Below are 20,315 nucleotides of genomic sequence, written 5' to 3'. Positions count from 1 at the left end.
AGCTAGCGTATAAATCTAAAAATAATTTTATAATATAATAAATTTTACTATAGCTTTATTTATAAGCTTCTAAAAATTATAAATATAATGTATTATATAGGTAAGCTGCGCGCCCAGGCGAGCTGCGCACTTTGCCAAAACTCTACTAAAATTTAAACTGTATTTATAATACAACGCAATGCTTTAATATAATAATATATAATTTTTTTAAAAAAAAAACTAAATATAGCTTGCAATTTAAGCTTTAAAATAAAATATAAATTTTTTTTAATAAACTGCTGCGCGAATATTTAGCATTTTTCTAAAAATACTTAGTAGTTAACTTAAAAAAATGCCTTTATAACGCGATATTAGGCCTAATAGTATAAAAAAAATTTTAATAAAAAAAAAATAATTGCCTAGTATATACTTTACTTTAAAAACTAAGGATTTCTGCTTTAACTAGCTGCTATAAATAATATAGCTAATATTTTGCTAGCTAAATATAAGTAACTACTTATTAGTAAGAATTAAGCTAGTATATTTATTAAATAATATTTACAGCTTAGTACTAAAATTTTTTAAAAGTACAATTACTAAAAAGCTTTATATAAAAATCCTAAGCTTATATAAAGCTAGTTTTAACTTATAAAAAATATAAAAGCTAAATATAATATTTAAAATAAAAATATTTTATAGAGTTTTATATAGACAATAAAATGGGGTATTACAAAATAGACACAAATAGTCCAAACTAGTAAATCCCCTCTACTAGTAAGGGAAAAAACACGAAAAGCGTAATAAAATATAAATATATATAAAAATACTAGTTTTATTTGTTGCAAGTAGTTAATGCTTAGGCTTAGCAAGTATAATAGCCTAGCTAAAAGCTTAGCATACTAATACTACTTTAAAAACTAGCTTTTATTTTTTAATAGTTTAGCTTTATTAAAAGTACTACTAACCCTGCCTTAAGCTAAGCTTAGTAAAAATACAACTATAAGTTATTATTGTTATTGTTATTATTAAGCTTCTTAAGATGCTTTTTAAAAGGCTATAACTTTTTAAGCAAACAGCTACTTTATCTAAAAAATATTATTTATATTTTTTATTTATTACTTTTATTTACTACTACTACTACTACTACTACTACTACTGTCTATTGTTTATTGTTAATTGTAAAATAATATTTACTTTTAATAATTACTGCGTTTTTATTTTAAATAAGCTGTTTTATTGCTTATACTTTATAATTTTTTAGACTATTACTAATACTAGCACTAGCACTATTAAATTTATTACTTTGTAGACTGCTAAATTATACTTTGTTTTTAATAATTTCTATATATTATTACTATAGTTTAGAAGGCGCTATTTCAAGCAATTTAGCATTACTAATATTTAAATTATTGTTATTTATAGCAAGCTAAAAGTTTATATAAATAGTATAAAAGCTATTTTTATTTATATATTTATTTATTTAGTACTTAGGCATACTACTTTTGGCAACGCTACTATAGTAGTAATAATAAGAGCTTTTTTATAGGGAAATACTTTTAATAAGCTCGCAAATAAAAAAAAAAAAATAAATAAAAATAAAATTAAGTTTTATGCTTGCTTTTAAAAAAAAGCAAGCAAAGCTTAAATAGCAATAGTATTGTACTTAGTTATACTAAAGCTGGCTATTTAGAATAAGTAAGAGCAGTACTATTATTATTAAAAAAGTAAGAAAGACTATTGTGTTGCATTGTAGCTGCTGTTGTTATTACTGTTATTATTATTATTATAATTAGTTAGTTAGTGCTTATTATTATTAATTTACTTAATTAGTAATAATTAATAAAGTTTTTTATAGGGAAAATATGAATAATTAACACAAAATTTGGTTTACACAAGCGGCTCAGGCTGGACAAAATAAAAATATATACAACTTTAATAAAACAAGCTTTATAATAGGCTAAATATTATATAAAACTATTGTTTTAAGTGCTAACTATTAAAAACAGCTAAAAATAGTGCAGTAAAGTAATTAAAAATAAATAATAGTAATCTAAAGCATTAATATAATAAAATAAATTATTTTATTTTTTATTATTTTTGCAAGTAAGAACTACTTTTTAGCCTAATATAAAAAAAATAGCCTATTTTATAATTAAATTATTATAGTTTTTAAAAATAGCTAAATAATAAATAAATTTATTTTTAAATAATTAAAGCACTTTAATAAGCATACTAAAAAAAAAGTTATTAGTACTTATTATTTACTTATTATTAATAGTTATAAAAGCTATATATTAGTTTAATTCTAGCAGTACTATAAAAAATAAAAAATTATTACTTTTTATATACTTTTGCATTTATTGCACTTGCTATAATTATTTAATATAAATTATTTTATACTTTTAAAAAAAGTATATAAGTGCTAAGCTAAAAAGCTAATATATAATAATATTAATTATATTATTAAAATTAAGTTTTTACTATACTTTAAACTAGCTTTTAATACTACTATTATAAAAAGCAATATTTTAAGTAGCTTTAAAAGCGCTAGTCTAGTTTTTTTTAACTTTAAAACTATAATATTAAAGTTTAATATTTAATTATGTACTTTATTACTACTTACTATTAAAAATAATTTTTAAGAATTAAAAATACTAAGTAATATTTTAAAATTTAAGTTTTAATTAATACTAGTTAAAATAAAAATTTAAAAGTACTTAAATAGTTTTTTTATTTTAATAATAAAAAATTTTAAATTTTTTTTAAAAAGTATAGCTATAGTTGCGCATAAGTTTATATTAGTGTAAAAAAAAATTGCTAAGCTTTAAGCAGCTAATAAAGCCGCTATATAATAAAAATTATATAAAAAAAATAAAAATAAAAAAAAAACCTTTTAACGTATTACACGGGCGAGTTAGTTGCCTGGTTAAGTTAATTATAATGCTAAAACTTTACTAAAATTAGTAGTTTTTTACTATTAAATGCAATGCTTTAATACAATAATGTACAATTTTTTTAAAAAAAAAACTAAATATAGCTTGTAATTTAAGCTTTAAAATGTAATATAAATTTTTTTTAATAAAAAGCTGCGCGGATCTATAGCGTCTTTTAAATAATACTTAGTAATTAACTAAAAAAAAAGCTTTTATAATATAATACTAAGCTTAATAAAATAAAGCTTTTTTTAATAAAAAAAAAAATAATTATTTAGTATATATTTTACTTTAAAAACCAAAGATTTCTGCCCTAACTAGCTACTGTAAATAATATAGCTAATATTTTACTAGCTAAATATAAGCAATTACTTATTAGTAAAAACTAGGCTAGTATATTTATTAAATAATATTTACAATTTAGTACTAAAACTTTTTAAAAGTATAATTATTAAAAATTTTTATATAAAAATCTTAAGCTTATACAAAGCTAGTTTTAACTTATAAAAAATATAAAAACTAAGTATAGTATTTAAAATAAAAATATATACAACTTTAACAAAATAAGCTTTATAATAGGCTAAATATTATATAAAATTATTGTTTTAAATACTAACTATTAAAAATAGCCAAAAATAGTATAGCAGGGTAATTAAAAGTAAGTAATAGTAATTTAAAATATTAATATAATAAAATAAATTATTTTACTTTTTATTATTTTTGCGGGCAAGAACTACTTTTTAGCTTAATATAAAAAAAATAGCCTGCTTTATAATTAAATTATTGCAGTTTTTAAAAATAGCTAAATAATAAATAAGCTTACTTTTAAATAGTTAAAGTACTTTAATAAATATACTAAAAAAAAAGTTATTAGTACTTATTATTTGCTTATTATTAATAGTTATAAAAGCTATATATTAGTCTAATTCTAGCAGTATTATAAAAAATAAAAAATTATTACTTTTTATATACTTTTGCATTTATTGCACTTATTATAGCTACTTAATATAAATTATTTTGCATTTTTAAAAAAAGTATATAAGTACTAAGCTAAAAAGCTAATGCGCAATAGTATTAATTATATTATTAAAATTAAATTTTTACTATGCTTTAAACTAGCTTTTAATGCTACTATTATAAAAAGCAATATTTTAAGTAGCTTTAAAAGCGCTAGTCTAGTTTTTTTTAATTTTAAAGCTATAATATTAAAATTTAATATTTAGTTGTGTACTTTATTACTACTTACTATTAAAAATAGTTTTTAAGAGTTAAAAATACTAAGTAATATTTTAAAATTTAAGTTTTAGTTAACGCTAGTTAAAATAAAAATTTAAAAGTATTTAAATAGTTTTTTTACTTTAATAGTTAAAGCTTTTAAAAAAAATTTAAAAAGTACAGCTATAATTGCGCATAAGTTTATATTAGTGCAAAAAAAAATTACTAAGTTTTAAGCAGCTAATAAAGCTGCTATACAATAAAAATTATATAAAAAAAAGTAAATATAAAAAAAAAAAACTTTTATAGTAAAAAATAGTTTTTAATTAATAACTTTAAAAGAGTTTAAAGCGCGTAGTAATAAAAAAAAAATAAAAAAGCAAGTATATATTAAAACAAATAAGCTTTTTTAAAGGCGCTGTAAATACTATAGTAAAGCTAGGCATAATGCGCAAATATATAAACAAAAAATAAAAATAATTTTTAAATAAATTAGCTTATTATAATTTACTATTATAGTTTTTTATAGTACTGTACTGTTGTGCATAGTACTAATTTTAGTAGGATTTTAGCATTATAACTAATTTAACTAAGTAACTAACTCGCCTGTGTAATACGTTATAGTAAAAAATAATTTTTAATTAATAATTTTAAAAAAATTTAAAGTGCATAGTAATAAAAAAAAAGTAAAAAAGCAAGTATATATTAAAGCAAATAAGCTTTTTTAAAAGCGCTATAAATGCTGCAGTAAAGCTAAGTATAATGCGCAAATATATAAATAAAAAGTAAAAATAATTTTTAAATAAATTAGTTTATTATAATTTACTATTATAGTTTTTTATAGTGCTGTACTATTATATATAATACTAATTTTAGTAAAGTTTTAGCAAAGTGTGTAGCTTGCCCAGGCGCGCAGTTTGCTTGTATAATATATTACTTTTATATTTTTATAAAAAGTTTTAGCATTTTAGCTATTTTATTTTAGCTTTAAAACTATTTATTTACTATTTTTAGTAATATTATTTATATATTAACTATTTAAGTAACTAGGCCTAATTAGGCAATTTCTAGTAGGCTATTTTATAGAAAATATTATATAGTATTATATATAATTTTCTTATAATTTTTTATTTATAGAATTAGCTTTCTACTCAGCTGAGTAGCCTAAGTAGCTAAAAATTTGCCAAAATTCGCTAGTTTTGCTAGTTTTGCAGGATTTTCGCAGCTTTTTGCAGCTTTTTAGTTTGAATTTTCCTAATAAAGCAGCTAACTAATACTAAGCTTTTAAGCAATAATAGCAATAGTAAAGCAGCAATAGCAACGCAAATAATAATAATAATAATAATTTTTTTTATAATGCTAGCTCTAATACTTAGCTGCTTCCTTACTCTTTTATAAGTACTAATTTTTTTTTCTATTACTTAAATTAATTGCTCGCGCTTTTAACTTTTTAAAATATTTATTTTATTTAAGTATTTATATTATTTCTATAGCTGCAAAAAGCTATTACTTTTAATTATTAAATTATAAGTAACTATAGTAGCGTAAAAATACTTTTTAGTATAAATTCTAAATATACTTTTTATGCTAAAAAACTGTATAAAGCCCTTTAAATTTATTTTACTAATTAGTAATAAAAGCTTTCTAAAAAGCTATTAGACTATAGTAAAAAGTTTATATTTAGCAGCTTATAATAAATATAGCTAATATATTTAGCTTTTTTTAGCGGAGCTTTTTTTAATTAAAAAAGTTTAAATTTTTAAAAAAAAAAAAAATTAATTATTAGGTACTTTAGCATGCTAAAAAGCCTAGTATTTAAATTTTAAAAAATTTATTTAAGTTTACTAAAGTATTTAAATGCTTATTTATACTAATTTAATATACTAGTTTTATAAATATTAATATTTTAAAATTTAAATTTTATCGCGAATACTAAAAAAACAATAAAATAAAAAATAGTATTAAAAAAATCATTAATAAATATTATATAAACTTTGTTAGTAAAGCTTGTATTTTATTAATTAATAGTTAATATAGCTTGCTACAAAAGTATAAAAAGCTAATTACATAATTTTTTTTTTTTTTTATAATATATATTATATATTTAGAACTACTGCCTGCAGCTTTTTACTTTTAATTATTAACTATTAACTATTGCAACTTATTAAAAATTATAGTTTATAATTTTAAAGTTTCCTTGTAAGCTAACTTGCTAAATTAAAACTTTAATTAATATTTTATATATTATTACTAATTAAATTACTTACTTTTATTTAAGAAAATATTAGTTAAAGCGCTTTATTACTAAACTAAGCTTCTAATATTAGTTTAAAAACTTAACTAAACGCTTTATTTTAGTTTAATATAACCTGTCTAGCATTGCTTAAACAAGTTAGTTACTATTAAAAGTTAATAGTTATATTGCTATAATTTTTAAATAATAATATATTAAATCTGCTAATAGCAATTGTTAGTTTTAATAATCTATTTAGCTAGCCTAGTATTATATAAACTTTACTGCCTTAATACTATATTAAAGTACTAAATATAGTATTTAAACTATAATTTTATACTAAATTTTCTTACTATATTATATAATCTGCTCTAGCGTCGACTTTACTTTTATTTATAGAAATAATACTAAGTTAGTTAAATAGATTATTAAGAAACTTCTAATAATTTCTATTTCTATAAATAAAAGTAAAGTTAACGCTAGAGCGGATTATACAACGCAGTAAAAGAATTTAGTATAAAACTATAGTTTAAGTGCTATATTTAGCACTTTAATACAGTATTAAAGTAGTAAAGTTTATATAATACTAGGCTAGCTAAATAAACTTTTAATAAACTTTTAACAATTGCTATTAGTAAACTTAATATATTATTATTTAAAAATTATAGCAATATAACTATTAACTTTTAATAGTAACTAACTTGTTTAAGTAATACTATTAGTAGCTACAGCAAGGGCAAAGAGGCCTTCTACAGCTAATTACAAAAAATTAAGCTGCAAAAATTTGGATTTCTACTTAAGTAGGTAACTAAATTTGGCAAAAAAAAGAAAAAAAATACAGCTTTTATTATTAGAAACTGCAGGATTTAAACTCAGTTTACTATATATAATTTAGATATAATTAGGATATAACTTAGGTATAACTTAGGTTTATTTTAATATAATTTAAATTTAATTAAACAATTATTAAACTTAGCTATATAGTTAACTAAATTATTAAGGTTTTTAAAGCTATAAAAGCTTTTCTTTAATAGGCTACAATATTTGAATTTAACTACAATTGTATAGCTGCAATAGCAGCTCAGGCTTTTATATTTTTTAAAAAAAAAACTATATTTACGTGCTAGGATAGTATTGTCCCCGCTTGTGGCGTTGTTGTCCCTACTTGTAGTATTATTCCCCCTCCTTGCTAAAGAAGCAATATCTAACAGGCTAACAATTATTGGTTGCACTCTCCTAATTCCTAATCCAACCTTTTCTAACGTATCTGCATAATGCCAATGTAATTTTGCATGCGACACTATCAAACCCATACAAAGTCAAGGTGCCAAGTCTACTGGACCGACGCGCAAAGCAGAAGATAAATGGTAAGAGAGTCCATGTACAAATTGCATGTCAGACACATACTGACCTCGTACCCTAATATGCAGGAAACGGGGCTGGACGCGATGGTATAGCATACATTATACCCTCGTAAAATTCGTAGTGGAATACGTTGCATACGGCTGGCAAGAAAGCGCAGAACCAGCCGTACATCCTAGGGATCGACATATGAGAAACAGTGTCATGACACGATGGTGGAGTGGAAAGGTTTTGATGATGTGGGTGCAAAAATCCGTGGTCGACTCATGATGCGACTTAACGAACGAACGGCTGTATTGCTTGCGAAAGGCAATGGTATTGCAGTATTACTAAAGGACAAGCTCTAAAGGATCGAGTAGTGTCGCGTTCAATGTAGATCTTGGACAGGCAGTGGTATTTCGCTATCTGACTGCGAGGATATATGCTCCATGCAAGGATACTCTATAGTCAGGATGCATTGACTGTGTCCGGAAGTGTGATAAAGAGAACGTATCCTGGGTGCTAGAAGGGGTTTCCAACGACACCCAGTGGGACCGGAGTCCATCTGTGAAAAATGGAAGCTAAGTCGAGTTCCTCCAGAGTAAAAGGATGCGTGCCGAAGTGACAGCACAATATCGCTCAAATGCAAAACATGTCAACCGCCCAAGCCATAAAGGTAGGTGCCAAAGTGCACACATCTGTTCCTATCTCCCTGTTTGTTCAATTGTCCATATCACCATTCCGATTCAGCCGATTCAGACTTCACGACTGGGGATGACGGCTCAGACGATTCGTGTGTTCTTAGTCTTCCATGTCATCCACATCCTCACTCTCGATCTGCTTCTTGGCCCTCGTCCTCTTCGGATTTGCATCTTTGATTTTCTTGCGCTCCACCTGACCGCCGATGCGGTCGCGCTCAGCCGTGCCCTCTTCTTGAAGTTTGGCTTCCAGCTCCTTAAACTCGTTGGACTCAACGTCCATACCAACGAGCCTTTCAAGCATCTTGATCTCCCGAGCCCAGATACCCTTGTCCTCGGTCTTCTTTCCATCTTCACCAATAACATCGACTGGAGTTTCAAGTACCATTGGAAGGCCGTGAAAGCGCTCGTCGTTGACAATGTTGTGGAAGGCACGAAGGCCGAGATAGCCCGTGCCGATGCGGGCATGGAGATCACGATGGCTCGAGAGCGGGGCCTTGCTGTCATTGATGTGGAAAGCTTTGAGATATTCAAACCCAATCTCCTTGTCGAACTTCTCCATGGTCTGAGCGTATGTTTCACGCGTGCGGAGGTCGTAACCGGCAGCGAAAACGTGGCAAGTGTCTAGGCAGACACCTACACGGCTCTGGTCTTTGACGAGCTCAATGATGGCAGCGAGGTCTTTGAAGGTGCCGCCTATGGTGTTCCCGAGGGACGCCATGGTTTCGAGCACAGTAATGACACCGCCGGTTGCGGGGTCCTTGTGGGCCTGGTTGATATTCTCGGCGATAAGCTTGATACCTTCCTCGCGAGTGGTCGCATTAGCGTTGCCAGGGTGGAAGTTGTATAGCCGTATGCCGAGCTTGTGGCAGCGTGTTAGATCATTGAGAAAGGAACCATAGGCCTGCTTCTTGCGTTCGGGGTCTGGATGGGCAAGGTTGACGAGATAAGAGCCATGGGGTAGACAGCAGTCGGCAGCGCAGATGCTATTCTCCTTGCACCTGTCGATGAAGAGGTTTGCATGCTCAGGGTCCAAATCTTTGCTTTCCCATTTCTTGTGGTTCTTCAAGAACATGGCGAATGCGTTGCCGCTAGTTGATGTTAGGTTTAGCTTGGTATGATAGTAAAGGATACTGCACTTACCCAATGGATATGAGATTGACAATGGCATTCTGCACACCTAATCGACGATCGGCCGGTCCGCGTTAGTCTATTTCCCTGCTGTGGAGGAGCCTGTGGGCAGAGAGTGTCTTACCTCCTGCACTACTAACGTGAGCGCCGACGCGTAGCTTAGTGTCCTTGGTACGTTCCGCGATCGGTGCCATGTTCTTCACATTTCTGGTCTTGCGAGTGGTTGTCTTCTTGACCTTGGCCCCATCATCTCCACTCTCGTCCTCGCTCTTATTGTTGCGTATAAGGGTCTTGCCATTGTCTCTATCATCGATCGTTTCTTCCTTGACAATGGCTTCCTTTGTCGCGCGTCTCTTGGGTCGAGGTGTCGCTTCAGCACCTGCAACGGCGTCTTCTGGTTTGTCACTTGGAGCTGGAGCCTTCTTGATTCGCTTGGTGGCATCAATGGTAGTTTCCGCCTTCCGCTTCTTGCCGCTCACTCTCGTCTCGAAAGAGACTTGCTCGGTTACGGACGCAAAGTTGCTAGGAAGAGGTGAGAGCGATGAGTCTGAAGTCGTTTTGGGGAGCTTCTTCGCCATCATGTGTGTAGTTGGGAGTGCAGATGGTGTGGTAGCGCAGAGGTTGGTGTATGACTGATGCTGGTAAAGGCAAGGCTCACTTAGGTAGGCAATGGTCGCTAACGATCCTGGGTGAAGGTGAGAGGCACCCGGTCTAAGGTGAGAGCGCGCGTTGAGGAGGCTGTCCCTAAAGTAGCTTCTAGTTGCGGTGTCGTTAGATGAGATTGGACGCAAGAGAGCAGGACCTGCGTCAATTCTTGATCTCAGAGTCTCGGGGGCGACAATATACAGTCTCGAACTTTGAGTGCAATTGTTGCGGGACTTGGAGAGTGTCGAGTGAGCGTTTAGCGCGAGGAAGCGGTGGCAAGCAATCTTAGCAAAAGAGCCACTGCGCAAAGAGGGAGCAGACTTGGATAGCGAGAGCTTCGACGAGAGTATCATGCGCACGACGTCCGGAACTTGAAGAGACCAGTGCAACTGTAGTTGATGCGTATTTGCACGCATTGAGCAGCGTCATGCAGAGACGCGTCGGCTGAGCTTTGGCGCACGAGCCAGGAGGCTATGAGGGCAGTAGGAAGCCTCCCGCTCCAAGTAGATGATTACAATGGCACTACCATCTCCAGCTGCTTGGAAGCATCTTAGATGCGATTCGCAGAGAACAAAAGGCCGCTGCGAGTTAGATGAGCTTATGACCAAAGCCGTGCGTGGCTTTCATCGCATGGCATGTAGAGACGCGTCGAGCTTTGGCGCCAGCTCACGTGCACGAGCAGCCGTCGTCGTCCCCACCAAATTTCTTAAAATGTTCCGCCACATCCCAACATCAACACTGCCACGGCCCTTGGAACCCACCACACCCTCCCCACCATGCCAAAAGACAAGCGAAAACGCACGAATGGCGCGGCCGACGCCTCGCCCTACTCCAAACCCTCGGCAAAAGCATCGGCCGCGCATTCAATCTTCAAGATGGACAAAGACCTCGGTCAGCATATCCTGAAGAACCCGGGCGTGGCCAGCGCAATCGTGCAAAAAGCGCATCTCAAGCAGTCTGATCATGTTCTTGAGGTCGGTCCCGGAACTGGCAATTTGACAGTGTTGATACTGAAAGCTGCCAAAGCCGTCACCGCGGTGGAAATGGATCCTCGCATGGCGGCCGAGTTGACCAAACGTGTCCAAGGGACGGCCGAGGGCAAACGATTAAAGGTCATGTTGGGCGATGTGATCAAGACGGAGCTGCCGCATTTCGATGTGTGTATATCGAATACACCGTATCAGATCTCGAGTCCTTTGGTCTTCAAACTCCTCTCGCTACCCAACCCGCCACGGTCGTGTATACTCATGTTTCAGCGCGAGTTTGCGATGCGACTTTTCGCAAAACCAGGCGAGAAGCTATACAGCAGGCTGTCGGTGAATGTGCAAATGTGGGCCAAGGTCAGTCACATCATGAAGGTGGGACGGAACAACTTCAATCCTCCGCCGCAGGTGGAGAGCAACGTGGTGCGGATTGAGCCCAAGGTTCCGCGGCCACAGATTGCCTACGACGAGTGGGATGGTCTGTTGAGGATTGCGTTCGTGCGTAAGAATAGGACACTGCGCGCTGGCTTTCTAGGAACATCTGCTGTGGTCGAACTACTTGCGAGCAACTACCGCCTGTACTGCGCGCAGAACAATATCCCGCTCGACGACTCGCCGCTCGATCCCAACCAAGTCACGACCAACGCAGAGACAATGGATGTCGACGGCGAAGACGAGTTTGAAGGATTCTCTGATCCCGACGACCCCGACGATGAGCTGCCGGATTTCTTCAAGCAGATGCAGGCCGCCAAGAAAGTCAACGGCGTCAACAGAAAGAAGAAGGGGAGGGTTAGCGAGCTTGTGCGGGAGAAGGTGCGGAAAGTGTTGGAGGATGACACGCAGCTTGCAGACAAGAGAGCTAGACTGTGTGACGAGGGCGATTTCCTCAAGATGCTGTATGCTTTCAACCAGGAGGGCATACACTTTAGTTAGATAGTGCGCCGGTCCTGGGCATTGACCTGGAACAGAAATGTGCATATCACGGCGTTTGCGGGTTACGAAGCATGTTGGCATTGGGGTATACCAAAAAGCATGGCATTGGAGTTGTGGGTTGGGATATCATGTTTATTTGCGCGTGGCATCTAGTATCTGCCAGCAGTTCTGGGCACTCTATTGCGACTACACCAATCATAACTCATCCTCAAAGGGCCTCACCAATTGTCCCTTGTCTTGCAGGTAATCCTTGACCTGCTTGACCGTATACTCTCCTCTGTGAAACTGTAATCGGTCAGTGACTATGCTCTCTCAACTTATCGTCCGAAAAGGGACTCACCATTCCAGCACCCAGCGCAGCATCTGTCCGCGTCTGCGCAAACACCTCCTCGAAATGACCCGGATGGCCGGCTCCGCTACTCGCAATGACGGGGATCTTGATCGCCTCTTTTACATCGTTGATGAGTTCAAGATCAAACCCGCTATTGCTGCCATCCTTGTCTATGCAGTTGAGCAAGATCTCTCCGGCTCCCATGGCTTCCACGGCAGTGACCAGTTGCCGGACATCGAAGTCTCGTCCCTCGCGCCCACCTTTGATGGTGCACTGATACCAGCAGTACTCTTCGCCTCTAGGGCCTGGTGTTATAGTCTGGATAGTGTGGTGGGGTGTGTCTTGTGGTGAGGAGACGTAGACGCGCTTCGGGTCGACGCTGATGACGACTGCTTGGTTGCCGTAGGCCGCGGAGATGGTCTCTATCGCCGTGTTGCCCGCCAATTTGCTACCTCTCGCATAGTATTCCTCGGCTGCCGTGACAGCATCAGAGCCTATGCTTACTTTGTCGGCGCCAGACTTGAAGTACATTGTAGCGATATCGAGGGCCGAGATTTTTGTTCCGTCCGTGTCTACTGTGTCGCGTATGCCACCGCCTATTGTTAATGGTACGAAGACAGTCTCGCTCGTCCGTCGAAGGATCTCTAGCATTGGCGTGTCGGCCACAGGGCAGTTACGGAAGGATGTGATGTTGAGAAACGTGACTTCATCGGCACCTTGTTCGTAATATTTCTTGGCCATGTCCACTGGCTTGCCCAAATTTCTAACGGCATTGCCTGCTCCCTCTTTCTCTCGGACATCATACTGATCGCCTTTGGTCACCACGAGATCACCCGAGTCGTTGGTCCGCACATCGAGACACGCAATGACGCGCCTTGTCAGACCCTCTCTGGTGGTGGCGGCTGCTGTTGGCTTTTGAGGCAGCTTCTGAGATTTATTCCCATCCAAGAAGGCCTTGAGAACGCGTAGGCCGGCAGCTCCACTCTTCTCGGGGTGAAACTGTGTCGCAAATATATTGTCCTTGGCTACTGCGCCGACAAACTCTTCATCGCCATAGCGTGCGGTTGCGACCGACCATCCATCCCGCTCCAACTTGCCTTCTTCGTAAGGCGCCGCATATGAGTGGACATAGTAGTACTTGGACGTCGGTCGTAGCCCATAGAGCGACTCGTCTGTGACCTGGCCGGTACGTGAAGTGTTTGCGCTATTCCATCCAATGTGCGGCACACTCTTGTCCTTGTCGTCAAACTTTCGAAGCCTATATGGAATCACTCCGAGTCCTTTGACCTGTGGGTCTTCTTCTGACCCCTCGAATAGTGCCTGGATCCCGACACATATTCCCATAAAGGGCTTCCCGGCCTTGATGTGTTCGCGAATTGGCTCGGTGTAGCCTGCTTTCTCGAGCTGCGAGAGGCAGTGGCCGAAGTGGCCGACGCCAGGAATAATGAGTTTCTATGGGCGCATCTCTATCAGCGCTTGTCAATTGGTATGCAGCCGCAAAGGAAGCGAGCGTAGTACCTCTGCGGAGGGAACATCGGCGGGCGACTTGACCCATGCCACCGTGTAGCCCACCTTCTCAATGGCATTGACAAGCGAGCGGACATTGCCGGCGACATAGTCTAGCAAGTGAACGGTCGGCATCGTGTGTTGTGGAAGGAGGGTTCGACGGTAAAATCAGCAAAGCTCATGGGAGTCGAGACTTAGGCGTCGTCTTGAGTCACTTGAATGGAACTGGAAATTTGTACGAAGCCACCCCCGCCGTCCGTCATTGGAGGGGCAGTGACGATAGCGCTAGCTGCTAGCGCGTCGGGGAAAATGTTCGGAGCCTCAACTTTTGGTTTCTGATATCCTCGACGCTACTACGCCTCAAGACAAGAACGAGCCTCCCGCCCGCCCGCTAGAATGGTGCGCAAACTCAAGCACCATGAGCAGAAGCTGCTCAAGAAGGTAGATGCGCCCCTATCCACTGTCTCTCCCAACCGCACCCTAACCTCTTACTAGGTCGACTTCAACACGTACAAATCCGACAATGACCACAGGGAAGCAGCCGTAATGCGACGATATGCCATCCAAGGCCGCGACGACTATCGCAAGTACAACCAACTGTGTGGCTCCATGCGCCAACTTGCCCATAAGCTCGCCAACCTCGATCCCGCGGACCCCTTTCGCCGCAAACACGAAGACCTGATGCTAGAGAAGCTATACGACATGGGAATACTAGGCACCGGTGGTGGCGGCAGAGGCAAGCTCAGCGACGTTGAAAACAAGCTCACCGTATCGGCTTTTGCGCGGAGAAGACTGCCCGTCGTCATGACGAGGCTACGCATGGCCGACCACGTCCAGGCTGCTGTGCACACCATCGAGCAGGGCCATGTCCGAGTTGGGACCGACGTTGTTACGGATCCTGCATATCTTGTCACTCGGTGAGTAATGACTGGAATTGTCTGCGAACATGGCCGTGGCTAACCAACACCAGGAATATGGAAGATTTTGTGACTTGGGTCGACTCGTCCAAGATCAAGCGGAACATCATGAAGTACCGCGACAAGCTGGACGACTTCGAACTTGAGGCGCTATAGGCGACTTCTCACTATCATTCATTGGGCGGCGTTCACATTCACAGCATTTAAAGGCGCTTTATCTACTTCAACTACACGATATCCAACCAGAATGGCAGGCTTGTTTATAACGCTGGCACTCACAAACTGTTCCATGCGGGCCCATCCATCCATGTTTTGCCTGACACTCGGCTACGTGATGTCGATTCATTTTTTCCATCGGCTCTTCTCCTTGTTCCATATTTCACGAACAACCTGAATCCACGTCTTCTCCAAGCAACCATGCATTCCAAGAGATGGACTATGAGGTTTGATCCCATCCTGTTCCCTCAGCACCGCCCCGTCATCCGCCACATTACTGTAGGAAATCATGGCTGTGCGCCATTATTCTCGGATGGGAGAAGCATCGAGATCTCCAACAGCTATCAGGCTTGCAACAAGGTACATAGGACTTGCTTACCCTAGCCAACAAGACACGGGACAAATGAGGAACTGATATTTTGGGGCTATATTGGGTGGCTTATCAAGCTATTTTTAGTCAGTGTGCGGTGCTGCTGCCGTTGTGGGGCATTGAGCCTCGATATACACGCGGGGAAGTGGTCCCTTGCTGAACAGGGCAACGCTGCCATGTTTGAGATTGGTCGCGCGAAATCAAGTGTGTCCTATGGCGGTGGGAATTCGTCGAAGGATGCAGAGACAGCCATGTGAGAAGGAGCACGGCTTGGCAATCGTGCGACAGAGGGGGAACTTGGATCATACGTACCTCGATAGGGCTAAACGCTACAGCAAGTTGAACCTTTGATTCAAGCGTTCGCGAGCAGTGCCTATGTTGCATTGTAGAAACGAAGACGAGCCGTCATTCTTGTAGACAACGACTGCCGAGATGGGTACGTAGAATAGAGTAGTAAGTCCACATCAAAGGCAGCACGTCTAGCGGCCGTTGAGACGGCAGGTTTTCGCATATCTCCGAGTGGTTTGTGAGCCCTGGTATGAAGTGGTGCTGCTGCGCCCGAGGCTGGCGATGCTCTGAGTAGCTGGCCTGATGGGATGAGGTGGTCGAGGCAATGTTCGCTAGTGCTGGTGCGTCGTCGGATGGGGCTTTTTGCCTATGCGCACGCATGGTGACGACATGGGCAGCAATTTCCGACCATCTCGCAGTCCGCGTGTAGCGCTTCACCATATTGTCCAATCCTGGTCTCGTATCTGTCCGCACCCACCTTTCCTTTGCCGTTCCATGGCTAGCCAGAAGAGGATGCATGCTGCGAACACGTGAGCCTGAGACATGAGGCCTTTACTCAGTACAGTACACCCGTCCACGCCGTCCACCGCCAGTCCAGGATGCCAGGAACGGGCCTCGGGTGCCCAGGCCTTGCCCGCTACTAGCATCTACCACCGCGTCCGGGAAGGGTGACGGAGACGGAAATTCTGCCTTCTTCACCATCACTTCTAGGAACCACATGGGTCCCGAAATGCATCCGTGATGACTTTGGCCTTTATACCCTTTTTCCAAAGTTTATAGTGTGTTTGATTTATCATCGTGTGACCTATTGCCTCTTGCCAACTGTCAGGAAGGCTTGCGTTGTCGAGCATGGTGGGCGTCCCAAAAAGTACTGGATGCGGCATTTGTCGAAAGAGAAAGATCAGTGAGTAGCTTTCCCAGCCGTGAGTCAATCACACATCGACTAATTAACTGTAGAATGCGGTAGGACCCGGCTCGCACATCTCATCAACGTCCAAGACTAACCTGCAAACAAGACGAAAACTGGCCGCATTGTTTGAACTGCCAGAAAAATGGGAAATGCTGTCCAGGCCCTCCTGCGCGCCATACATTCAAAGATCTCGGACCCAGACTAAATCTTGGCGCCACTGTGGTCCGAGAAGACAACAGTCCTGCGGCACTAGGTAGGCTTTTGGCTTGTGCAGAAGAAATCATGTCACTGACACAAGCAGCAGACCAGCGCTATAGAAGTCTGACACAGCTGAACGAGAAATTTGCGGAAAATGGATCGGTCCTTCATAAATTCAGGATTTCGCACAAAGGCTGTAGGCCTCAGACAAAAACGTCACGGCGGTCAAGTTCAACCAGCCTAAGCCCTCCAAAATCTCCCCTCCTTAGACAGCCCTCGCCGTCTCAGCATCATGAACTTGCTCGAGCCCTGATCGTAGCGATTACTACAGGTGGTGCTGGACACCGCATGTCTGTGTTTGGACGGTTTATCCGAGAGGTCCCTGCGAGGATCGGACACAATGCAGCACTCGACGCAGCGGTAGCTGTCCTGGCCAACGCACACACTTCGCTCATCCACAAGAAGATGTCAAATGAGATTGTGTCTCCGGAGCTGTATATTCGAGCGATCAAGACGTTGCAGTCAAGCCTGGAAGACCCCCAGCAGGGCCTGTCTACCAACACCCTCTGCGCGTCGGTACTCCTTGGCTTAGTAGAGGCACTGGCGGGACCAAGAGTAGGGAACCGCTACTTGGCTCACGTAGGCGGCGCAGGTCGATTGATGGAGCTGCAAGGCCCTGAAAAGTACCGAGATCCGTTTGCAAAGGAAATACTACGTTTCAACCGAGGCGGCATAATCGTCACCTCTATATACGAGCGAGAGGAATGTTTTCTCATCTCACCTGAATGGCGGAACATAGCGTTCGACAAAAGCGGACTTGGATTCGACGACTGCCTACACACGGATCTGATGCAATACATGGCGGAACTTCCGGGCATCTTTCACGATCTGAAGCAGTTGAGGAGCCAGGCTACCTTCCCATCCATGGACACCATGGAGCATCATCTTAGGAGTAATCGCCGTGAGCCGCTTGGTGGCCAACTCTCTGACACTTTCCCATCGCTGGATTTCTCACCCGATAGCTTTGATAGTTTTGATCTCCTTAGCAAGTTACAGCCTGTAGACACACCGTGCTCGGTCAACGCAGATATATGTTTGTACCTACCCGCTCGGATAGCCTTGTTACACAAAGTACAGGACCTCAAAGACGCGCTCTGTAATTTAGGGACCCATATGGATGCTAAGCTTGCCAATGGCACCACTATGTGCGAATTCGCCACGATGGAGGAGCAAAGTCCGATTCACACAAGCTATCATTTCAACAACTGGAGCGATATGACCGCGTACAACTGCTTCTGGTCTGTCCTGATCTTGACCAACAAGATCATGATGCGACTGCTACCACCCTTTGATCCGGCCATCTATGACCTTGAATCCGAGTGCCGGTCGGTCGCTCTTCAGATCTGTAAGACTTGGGAGGATGCTTGGGCCACTAAACCGATAGGCGCGTTCCATACGGGTTTGAGCTTCGTCTTGGCCTTTGAGTATTGCACCCCTGATGTGCAAGAGTGGATCGTTAGAGGCTTAAATTCGCTCTTGGACTATCAAATGGTAGATGCATTTCGATGGTCTGAAGATGTTATAACAATGATGTCGTCAAAGCTCGCTGGAGAAGGGCCTGATTTGGTCTTTTCGAACGTGAACCTTTCGAACGAGACACAATAGTAGCACTATCGCTAGATCTAAGGTCATAGGATAATTGATTTCTATACATCAGTACGATGGCAGGGCGGGGGCGATGAGGCCTTGTCACTTTATATGAATCTACCACATTTCCAGTATGCAACCTCCCTTGGGAGGGTGAGACATCTATTCTGGGCTCGTTCGGTCGGGGTACTGACGCGTTTTTATAAAAGGTCTCACAACCCGAAAGCTGGTCGCCAGGGTAAATGAGTCAAGCGTGCGATTAAGAGGCATATGGATTCTCTTGGCTGCAACATCATGAGATAGCGATGTCAAGCATCGAGGTCAACGATAAAGATGTATCTTTCTTTGGCATCTGTATTACACATTCCTATATCTTAACGCCTTAACGCATCTTCGCTCCTGGCGACCAGCCTGTTGCTCTTGACACTAAGAAATTCAAGGACGAGCAACGTCAACTACTCTAACCATTCATATAAGGACTTTTCTTTCGAGTTTACGTCTACCAATACACACCATAATTCATGAGCCCATCAGAACATAAAGCCTTCAAAACAGGAACTCAGAGCCACCATGTCGAACACAGAATTCAGCACGCCACCCCTCCAATCCCCTTCGCCATCCCACCACAGCTTACTCTTTCCCGTGCAAGATCCCACACCTTTGTTGGCACTCTGCACTGCCCATTATCGCACCGGTTCCCACCTTGGGAATGTCCTTGCCTAAGTCTTCCGTGTTAATGGTAGGATTGCCAAGACCAGCTCGAATGATGTCTTGCGGGACGGTCCAGAGGCTAGGCATGATGTTGTCTGTGCCGCTGTCATCACTGTTGAGTGCGCTGAGGAGAAGCGCAGGCTCACAGTCTATTGATTCATCAGCCCTACGAACAAGTTTTGACTGGAAATGATCGATGTGATAGGTTGGGTGTGTGTGCTTGGAGACCTATACGTACCGTTGTTCTGCATGACATGTAGACTGCCTTGAGGGAAGATCGTCATGCGCATAGGTGTCAGGTTAACCCTAATAGTCTTCACTCCATTCTCCCCAATCATCCACGATGTTGTATTGCCTGTGATCGCGGTGACCAGATTTGTTGCTCGGGGATGGAAGTGCGGTGGTAGCATGCCACAGGGTGCAAGCTTCAGCAGTGCAATACTTATACCAAGGTTGGTGAGAGCTGGGAATGATGCGGCATCCGCAGTGATGACTGCGCCGACGGCACTGTTGTAGTTTGGGTGATTATCGAAGTCGTACCACCAATCGCTGTCCTTGGTTAACAGAGCTTGGCGGTCGAAGTTGGTAGCGGCCAGCTTGAGGCGGGCATTGAGGTCTGGGTTGACGGTCCTAGACTTTGGCTCGGTAGCGTGGATGAAAGGGAGAAGGAACGCGAGGAACAGAATGAGGGCAAACATAGTATCGAATTGTAGTGGGAAGACTCCAGCGTTGTTAGATATGGCTGTTGGCGACGGCAGCGACACTTGATATACTCTCTGGCCTCGTTGGGCAGCACTGTAACACACGTGGTAGGAAACGTAGTGCGGGACAGTAGGCCGAGATTTGATATAAAAGACCGTATTCGACGAAATAATGTAAAGCGTTTATCTTCCAAAGAGCGAATGGGTAAGTAAAAGCTTGATGGCTCTCTCCACGATATCATCAGCTTATATACGCCCGGACCAAAGGCAAGGCTGGCATAGAGACTGAAGAACGTGTAAAGGTGGCTGCTGACCGCGCCCTTTCTTTCGTCGTAGGCTTTCAAGCCACTGTTACTCTGCCAGGAGGGGGCGTCTTTGGAGGAGCATCCACTTAGTGCGTGTTGCTGGCGGTGGTGTATGCAATTACTG

The 20,315-nt window shown here is 39.9% G+C and overlaps 6 protein-coding genes across 6 annotated transcripts; 3 read left to right on the top strand and 3 right to left on the bottom strand.

Moving 5' to 3' along the window:
* Positions 1–8,502: 8,502 nt before the first annotated feature.
* On the bottom strand, positions 8,503–10,108 carry K460DRAFT_278510 (AP endonuclease; the record flags this gene model as incomplete). The annotated part of the gene is made up of 3 exons (XM_040928262.1): positions 8,503–9,490; positions 9,543–9,579; positions 9,655–10,108. The coding sequence occupies 3 exons, from the start codon at positions 10,106–10,108 to the stop codon at positions 8,503–8,505; spliced, it is 1,479 nt and encodes a 492-aa protein (XP_040790912.1).
* Positions 10,109–10,717: 609 nt separating this feature from the next.
* Positions 10,718–12,377, top strand: K460DRAFT_308510 (dimethyladenosine transferas-like protein). Its single transcript, XM_040930105.1, has one exon. The coding sequence runs from the start codon at positions 10,952–10,954 to the stop codon at positions 12,089–12,091; it is 1,140 nt and encodes a 379-aa protein (XP_040790911.1). The 5' UTR covers positions 10,718–10,951; the 3' UTR covers positions 12,092–12,377.
* K460DRAFT_364324 (imidazole glycerol phosphate synthase HisHF) lies at positions 11,954–14,144 on the bottom strand. Its single transcript, XM_040932986.1, has 3 exons — positions 13,941–14,144; positions 12,432–13,874; positions 11,954–12,376 (listed from the first exon to the last, which is right to left on the bottom strand). The coding sequence occupies exons 1-3, from the start codon at positions 14,061–14,063 to the stop codon at positions 12,287–12,289; spliced, it is 1,656 nt and encodes a 551-aa protein (XP_040790910.1). The 5' UTR covers positions 14,064–14,144; the 3' UTR covers positions 11,954–12,286.
* Positions 14,145–14,324: 180 nt separating this feature from the next.
* On the top strand, positions 14,325–15,001 carry K460DRAFT_403635 (u3 small nucleolar ribonucleoprotein-like protein imp3; the record flags this gene model as incomplete). The annotated part of the gene is made up of 3 exons (XM_040936652.1): positions 14,325–14,369; positions 14,424–14,845; positions 14,899–15,001. 3 exons carry the CDS (start codon positions 14,325–14,327, stop codon positions 14,999–15,001), a joined length of 570 nt encoding a protein of 189 aa, XP_040790909.1.
* A 1,130-nt stretch (positions 15,002–16,131) lies between these two features.
* On the top strand, positions 16,132–18,647 carry K460DRAFT_393443 (uncharacterized protein). The gene is made up of 4 exons (XM_040935939.1): positions 16,132–16,623; positions 16,677–16,682; positions 16,736–16,882; positions 16,934–18,647. The coding sequence occupies exons 1-4, from the start codon at positions 16,569–16,571 to the stop codon at positions 18,490–18,492; spliced, it is 1,767 nt and encodes a 588-aa protein (XP_040790908.1). The 5' UTR covers positions 16,132–16,568; the 3' UTR covers positions 18,493–18,647.
* A 424-nt stretch (positions 18,648–19,071) lies between these two features.
* Positions 19,072–19,883, bottom strand: K460DRAFT_393442 (RmlC-like cupin; the record flags this gene model as incomplete). The annotated part of the gene is made up of 2 exons (XM_040935938.1): positions 19,072–19,334; positions 19,424–19,883. 2 exons carry the CDS (start codon positions 19,881–19,883, stop codon positions 19,105–19,107), a joined length of 690 nt encoding a protein of 229 aa, XP_040790907.1. The 3' UTR covers positions 19,072–19,104.
* Between the last annotated feature and the right edge of the window lie 432 nt (positions 19,884–20,315).

Source organism: Cucurbitaria berberidis, assembly GCF_010015615.1.
Source record: "Cucurbitaria berberidis CBS 394.84 unplaced genomic scaffold K460scaffold_2, whole genome shotgun sequence".
NCBI lineage: Eukaryota > Fungi > Ascomycota > Dothideomycetes > Pleosporales > Cucurbitariaceae > Cucurbitaria > Cucurbitaria berberidis.
This window is presented reverse-complemented; position numbering and strand designations above follow the sequence as displayed.